At 36.2% G+C, this 7,995-nt stretch overlaps 1 protein-coding gene across 4 annotated transcripts in view; it reads right to left on the bottom strand.

Moving 5' to 3' along the window:
• Positions 1-3,466: 3,466 nt before the first annotated feature.
• PFKFB2 (6-phosphofructo-2-kinase/fructose-2,6-biphosphatase 2) overlaps positions 3,467-7,995 on the bottom strand; it is a 51,227-nt gene continuing 46,698 nt past the window's right edge. For all 4 annotated transcript variants that reach the window (XM_039320093.1, XM_039320095.1, XM_039320096.1 and 1 more), the window contains one exon: positions 3,467-7,818. Coding sequence is in view for 3 of the 4 variants with exons in the window: in XM_039320096.1 (XP_039176030.1) it covers positions 7,795-7,818 (24 nt within the window). In the remaining variant the exon portion in view is untranslated. The remainder of the gene's footprint in view (positions 7,819-7,995) is intronic.

Below are 7,995 nucleotides of genomic sequence, written 5' to 3'. Positions count from 1 at the left end.
CAAGCAAAATAATAATAATAGTAGTAGTAGTAGTAGTAGCGGTAGTAGTAGTAGTAGTAAAGTTGGAAGGGACTTTGGAGGTCATCTAGTCCAACCCCCTGCTCAGGCAGGAAGCCCTATACCATTTTGGACAAATGGCTGTCCAGTCTCTTCTTAAAAACTTCCAGTGCTGGAGCATTCACCGCTTCTGGAGGCAGGTTGTTCCACTGGTTAATTGTTCTAACTGTCAGGAAGTTTCTCCTTAGTTCTAGATTGCTTCTCTCTTTGATTAGTTTCCATCCGTTGCTTCTTGTCCTGCCTTCAGGCACTTTGGAAAATAGCTTTACTTCCTCTTCTTTGTGGCAGCCCCTGAGATATTGGAACACTGCTATCATGTCCCCCCTTGTCCTTCTCTTCATTAAACTAGACATACCCAATTCCAGCAACCATTCCTTATATGTTTTAGCCTCCAGTCCCCTAATCATCTTTGTTGCTCTTTTCTATACTCTTTCTAGAATCTCAACATGTTTTTTACATCGTGGTGACCAAAACTGGATGCAGTATTCCAAGTGTGGCCTTAGCAAGACATTGTAAACTGGTATTAATACTTCACATGATCTTGATTCTATCCCTCTGTTAATGTAGCCTAGCACTGTGTTGGCTTTTTTAGCAGCTGCAGCACACTGCTGGCTCATATTTAAGTGATCGTCCACTAGGACTCTGAGATCCCTCTCACAATTACTACTATTGAGCAAGGTACCCCCTATGCTGTACCTGTACATTTGGTTTTTCTTGCCTAAATGTAGAACCTTACTGGGAAACCAGGTTCACTTAACAAATGGGGCAACAAAAGTCATAAAATGGGGCAAAACTCACTTAACAAATTTCTCACTTAACAACATAAATTTTGGGCTCAATTGTGGTCATAGGTAAAGGACTAACTATATACAATATTTAAGATTTAAGTCATGGATTGTTCAGTTGTAGTTTCCCCCACCAATGACATATTTTATTAACATGTTTGGCTTCTGTGTAATAGTCTTAAAGCCAGCTAGTGTACCAAATTCTTTTAATTTTCTTAAATTAAAAAATCAGGATAAAACTCCAGGCTTTGGGCAGAATTTGCCTGCAATACTGTGCTACCAGGGCTCTTATTCATTCAACAGGTTGAGTCCAAACCAAACAAATTGTATTATGACATACTGAAATGTAGGAACCCAGTCATTATAGTACTGGTCCATATCTGCTTATTAAAAATCCCTAGAAACATATTCTACGAACCTGATAGGTCTACATACCAGAAATGTTCACCTTCAAACCAATGTCAAAGCTTTGTATTCCACCCCACCACCACCATTGTAAACTCCTATCTTTTCCCACTCCACATTTCCAAGTAGATATAATAATGTTACACACACGGTTTCACTACCAAGAATGAAGAAGCCACACATGAAAAGAACCTCTGAGGATAGGAACACAGAAAAAATTGTTTGGCTGTAGATAAATATGGCCTTTAAATAATTTGATCAGTAAAACTTTGCTTTATGTTTAAGTTGCTTTTGAGATATTTGTATCTTAATGAAGGAGTATAAAGAATTATAGTACCTTGTTAACATATTTAATTTACTAGCTGGAGCAGTGAAGGGTTGGACAATTAGTAAGAATACAGAGTTATTGCTAATTGGTTGAAGAGAGCTGGCCACTGCATGATGCAATCTAAACTGTGATTGGTTGCTGTAATCAGGCATATCAAACTCATGATGTCATGTGACATCACACGACATAACGTGATGTCACATGATGTATTGTGACTTTTTCCCCATTGCCGGCAATGGGTTGGGCACGGTTTCGGCATGACGTGTCTGGTCCGCAGGTTGGCAGTTTGACATGCCTGCTGTAAGTGAAAAGGGAGAGTATTCTTGTTTCCCGCCTTCTTTCCTCTATGTATAGAAATATATATTTAGATTTCATCAGTGTACTATTGATATTAGATCCAAACTGAAACTTCACCTCTCCCAAAAATTTTACACAGAGAGAAAACACATACACACACACACACACACCTAAGTGTCTATATGTTTAGGAAGACCTGCCCATGGGAAGAAAAATTATTGATATTTTCTTCTCTGAGTAGGTGAGAAAGCACAGCAGCAGAATTGTCCAATTCTGATAGCCTTCTTTTGAAGAACTGAGTCATTCACAATTTGTTCCAAAGAATCTTAGTTCAGTCAGGATTTTCTTAAATTAACTTAAAAGTCAAACTGACCAGAACATAGGAACATACCTATTTTTCACTGAAAAGAAATACAACATTTTGAACAACTGGTTGGAATTATGAGATTAATACTAGAATGAAAACTGCTTCTATATTTTTAATTATTTCATTTTAAAGAAATTAAGATAGGAGATAGACTGATGGATAGATAGACAGACAGACAGATAAAATTTAAATGAAATTCTCATTTATCATTGATAGGCGATAGCCTCTTATTTTTCACTATATAATTATCTTTTAAGTCTTTCTATCTTTATTTCACGTACATTTTAAGAGAAGATAGCATGAGAAACTTCCACAGAATATGGACAATAAATAAGATAGTTAACCCTTAATTCTGATCATGGCTTGGCTCGGCTCATAGTTACAGGCAGGCAGGATTTACAATCTTTATTGCAGAGAAGCATAAATCCTGAAACATAAGACTTAACTAACCATTCTAGCACAAGAAAAATAATTGGAGCCTCATATGCCAATCATATGCTAGTTCTTGTCTCTCCTTACAATTGTGGGAAATTTTCTGATCAGAAAATCAGAAAATTCTGATCAATCATTAGTGATGGTATAAGCAGTGCTTTTTTTGTCATAGTTCCGGCACCTTTTTTCAAAGGATTTTCCAAGTTTTAAAAGTAACTTTTGAAAATTTGATGTTTGGTCCATGTGCACTTGAATCACCCTGTTAAGCATAGCAGGTTGGCAGCAAAATCATTAAAATGGTGCATGCGGGCTGCTTGTGTGTCGAGTCCGATACATGCGTGCTTTGTCCGCACTGGTTGTTTTTGCACTGCTCGGCTTGTGGCATTGCTCGGCTTGTGATTGGTCGTGTGATCACGTGCTTACTGCAGGTGGCGACCATTATGTTTTGTTACACAACTGATGTGTGTAGGTGTGTGTACAGTGATTGACTACCTGCAAAAGGTAAATTTATGTTAAGGACTGAATATATAATTTTTTAAATAAAAGATAAACAAGATGTGAGTTACAAAAAAAAAAGCACTGGGTATAACTATAGGTGAACTTGTTTTCAGCAAATCATCCAGCTTCTATAAATGCAGTTAAGGACATTTTATTTGTTACTGTATTGGTTAACATGACTTCAGCACATTCATGTGTTGTGTGGGATAGACATATGCACACTCCCCCCCCCCCAAGCTCAAAAAAACTTAAGTGAGTTTCAACAAGTTCTGTTTTATCTTTGGTAGTTGATTCACCACTTTTCTTTGGATGCCTAAACAAGAAAAGCACCAGTGTCTTGCTCAAGAAAGGATATGATGGTATTCCTTTTTTATTGCTGATCATGGGCAGAAACCGCACTGATCTCTTTGACTGATGATTTCTGTTGCAAACTAGATGGTGGGAATGTACCTCTTCTGATCCCTCAGCAATGTTTTATACCATCAATTATGCTACCATTCTGGACTACCTGTAAGGACTGGGTATTGGGACTGTATGTATACAGTATATTGGTTCCACACCTTCCCAAGTTGAAAATTCCAGGTGGTTTTGTGAACAGTAAAAAGGCTTTTGTATCAGTAAATTATGTGAAAGGATGATGAGGCACAAAAATAGATATTATACACTGCTTGATTATTTATCATAATCACAATTTATTATATAGGCACTAAGCATGAGTACCATTGTAAAGAACTACAATCAGCATTGCACAATCAGTATTGCACTTCAGACATTAATTACAAATGGGTATGTTTCATGTATATGTCTACCTCATTCTCAGGTTAAGGCAACAATATGTTACTTACACCAGTTTAAGTTATACACACTTTAAAAAGAGATCATTTTGGCTATCACAGTCTCTTGGTGACTCAACATTTTGATAGGTTTGATCACTTTAGATTCAGAACTTTTCTTTCATGTATAGATGCTAGTATCAGAGAAAGAATAATATGTCCTGGCATAAAAATATATATTATTTATCTCTTGACATTATCAGGAGTTCACTCTGAGAAACATTTTCATTACTTGTGCAAAATATTGTGTTTGTTGTGCATATTTTTATTAGTGAGGTACAGAATGTATACATGTTTTAAATTAATCCATACCATGAATTTAAATAAAATAATACGGCAGTGTGGCACTGGCGCACTAAATGAGATGCCATGGTAATATCTTTAGTTTGTGGGCTCTTCTAATTTTACCCTTTGAAGTAAAATTGTAACACTAAGGTTAAAATCCTATGTTTAGGGTATTTACCTCTGAATAAAGGTTAGAATTGGCTGCATAAAGGAATGCCAGTCAAATCAAAATTCTGGCATTCATAGGAGACATTAGCCTCTACAAAAGAGTCATTTTTTCCCTGTCTTTTTCACATGGAATGCACCATTTCCTGGGTAAATTGAGAGAGAATATGAGCTTTCTCCCCTTTTTAATTTTTTTAATGATATATAGAAAACAATGAGGCTAGGGTGAGGGTTCTTCTTCCATCTACTACATTCTAACAATGATAATCTGATTGCACATAGCCCGCGACCTATTTATGATCATGTGATTTTTATCAGAAAATAAAGATGAAAGAAAGCTCCACACATGTATTTGGAAAATAATCATTTTAGAAATTTTAAAAAATGTGGAAAAATATGTCCACCAAGTATGAGAGGTAAAGTTTTTAAATTTAAAAGTGAAGAAAAGGGAAAAGTCACCATTGACAAGTTAACATTACCATCCCACCTTTAGAGGGGAATTTATCATCTTTATTCATGTTTTGCTTTGCTTAGAAATCATCTATCTCACTTACACAACTAAACACTGCCACTAACTTATTTTTTAAACTGTACTTAACAAACAACAACAAGAAGAAGATACTCAGTTATATAAATCTTTCAGACATACTGCTTTAAGTTACCTGATATGCTATCTCTATTCAGGATAGAGAGAGAAAAAAACACAATGAGTTCTGTGTTCCTTTTGCCTGCCCAACATATATGAATTACAACTTGCCACGTCACGTGACATGTCACAACATATCACAACTCTTTTTGCATTGCCAGCAATGGGGTGGGCACGGCTTCAGTATGATGAAACTGGCCCGCGGGTTATGAGAAATAAGGCAAACTTTAAATGTTAGAGACCAAAACAGGAGGATAGAAGTTAAGCTTTAAAGATCTTTCCAAGATCAATTGTTAATCATTGTGCATCAAGCACAGAACTCAACTATGATATCAAATGTATCTTAACATTAAGTTTTTAAAAAGCAAATTGTAGACTTGGAGTGAATGTATTTGCAAAAAAAAAAGCAATCAGAATTTAATGTCATGCCAGTTTGGCCACTGCCATATAGGTCCCTGGGGAAGTCAACATTAGCAAAATTGTAGGCACAAGTTCACTATTTACTGCCATAGGTACAAAAATAATGTAGCAATAGCAATAGCACTTAGACTTATATACTGCTCCACAGTGCTTTATAGCCCTCTCTAAGTGGTTTACAGAGTCAGCATATTGCCCCCAACAATCTGGGTCCTCTTTTTACCAACCTCGGAAAGATAGAAGGCTGAGTCAGCCTTGAGCACTCGAACTGCCGAACTGCTGGCACTCAGCAGTCAGCAGAATTAGCCTGCAGTACTGCATTCTAACCACTACACCACCATTAAAGCATGTAGCTTTGATGATGATACCACAGCATCCATTTTGCAGATTTTGACCCTCTCCACTGCAGACATGTTGGCCATAATATTTCTTTCAACAAAAAAATAATCATGAAGAATAGAGCAACAATTACCTTATGAGAAAAATATCTTTAAAATATGACAAGCAGATCTTTACCTGACTTTTTAGAAACTCAGATCTTCCTAGTTTAGAGTTATGTAGCACTAACTGTTCCAATTAGTTCATATTGATGGCACTTTTGGAAAAATACTATGATTGGCCTAAGTGGTGTGCTTCTACTACTTTTATTATACATTAAACAGTGGTCCCCAACCTTTGTGGCTTGGTGGCCCAGCAAGGAGGGAGACGGGAATGAGGCCATGCAAGCAGTGAGCTGGTGCACTCATGCACATTCAGCTCAACTTGTCCAAGAGGCAGGTTGGCGGGCACTGCTCACACAGCCCAGTTGCAAATAGGCTAGGGCCCAGTAGTGGGCTGTGGCCCAGAGGTTGGGGACTCCAGCATTAAAAGAAATAAAAGTAAAATTGGAAGATAGTTGTTTCAAACTGGCTAGCAAGCAATGGTTCTACCTTTAATATTTATTAACATTTGACTTTTCTCCTGAAATGAGACAAGAAATAGCAAAGTCAAATTTATTTTGTCTTTGCTATTGGAGATGTTATTGCTATCATTTTGGCTAAGATGTTTATACCCTGGAATCAGCATTTCAAAACTTAATGTTTTGAGGATGAGTACCTGAGAGCTAGCCACTCAAGAACTGTTGAAGTCAAGAATTCAAGATTAAATGCCCTTGAAAGAAAGAAACTGCCTCATATTTCCTGCAGAATCAAGTAAGACAGACTAAACCAGGGGTGTCAAACTCGCAGCGTTATGTGACGTGTCGCGATGTATCATGACTTTTTTTGCCATTGCCGGCAATTGGGTAGGCGTGGTTTCGCTATGATGCAGTTGGCCCGCGGGCTGGCAGTTTGACACCTCTGGACTAAACTCTCCTAAGACTGTAGGCCACATTTAAGGAGATTCAAAAGGTCATTCTTACTATTCAGCAAAATCTTCTGTATAGATCTTTCATTGCAAATTAATGTCCACTATCGCTGTTACTGCACTTATAACATTATAAATTCTTTGAATTAACTACAACATGTTTGAGAAGTAGGTTCTTATGCAGTTATTTTTCTATAAGGAAGAGTTTTGTTAAGTCATAGAGTGCAATCCCATACAATATTTAATTGAAACATACAATATTTAATTGAAAAAGAAACAAAATCAGTTGGATATATGTGTATTGAAGAAGCAAAAAATTCTAATTTTTTTATGAGTCACATCTATACAACAAATCTCAACCTGTTTAAATGTAGCTTAGATGTTAAGGCTTTTCTATAAACTTTTTACAAGAATGGTATTTCTTAGGATTTTTTATTTGGTAGCCATAACATTTAAACAGGTATGAAATTGGTTTATAATTTTAATGTTGATGTCTTTTAAGTTCCAGAAAAATGTGACTTATAGATAACCAATAATGCATTATTAGGCCTTAAGGGCTTTAAAGCAAGCTTGTTCTAAGTTCAAATGATGATCATTTAATACAGTGTTTCTCAACCTTGACAATTTTAAGGCATGTGGACTTCAACTCCCAGAATTCCACAGCCAGCATTGCTGGCTGTGGAATTCTGGGAGTTGAAGTCCACATGCCTTAAAATTGTCAAGGTTAAGAAACACTGATTTAATATATATCAGAAGAAAATGTTCACAACTCCATTTCCAAAGACAAGTTCAAAAAATGAGACAATCTACCATGCCTTAAAGCCCCTGAGACAGCAGAAGCAGCTTCATTAAATAACCTTTCAAGTAGTTCCAGTCGAAGGTGAATTTTTTCAGAGACATCCATGAGGTTTTTCTACGACACAAATGGAATACTTCTACATTGCTAAGCCAGCTTTTTTCTAGAAAAGAGAAACCAAACATAAAAATTAAAAGAATAAACCGTATCATTAGGAACCATGTTTCTCATTTTCTTTTAAATATAAGTTTACAATGATTCATGTGACATTATATTACATTACATTGTTAAATTTAAAACAATGGTCTCAAAACATTTAAAACTGTTTTTGTTTTTTTAA

The sequence above is a fragment of the Crotalus tigris genome, unplaced genomic scaffold, assembly GCF_016545835.1.
Source record: "Crotalus tigris isolate CLP2741 ecotype Arizona unplaced genomic scaffold, ASM1654583v1 scf7180000023618.1514416, whole genome shotgun sequence".
Classification (NCBI taxonomy): domain Eukaryota; kingdom Metazoa; phylum Chordata; class Lepidosauria; order Squamata; family Viperidae; genus Crotalus; species Crotalus tigris.
This window is presented reverse-complemented; position numbering and strand designations above follow the sequence as displayed.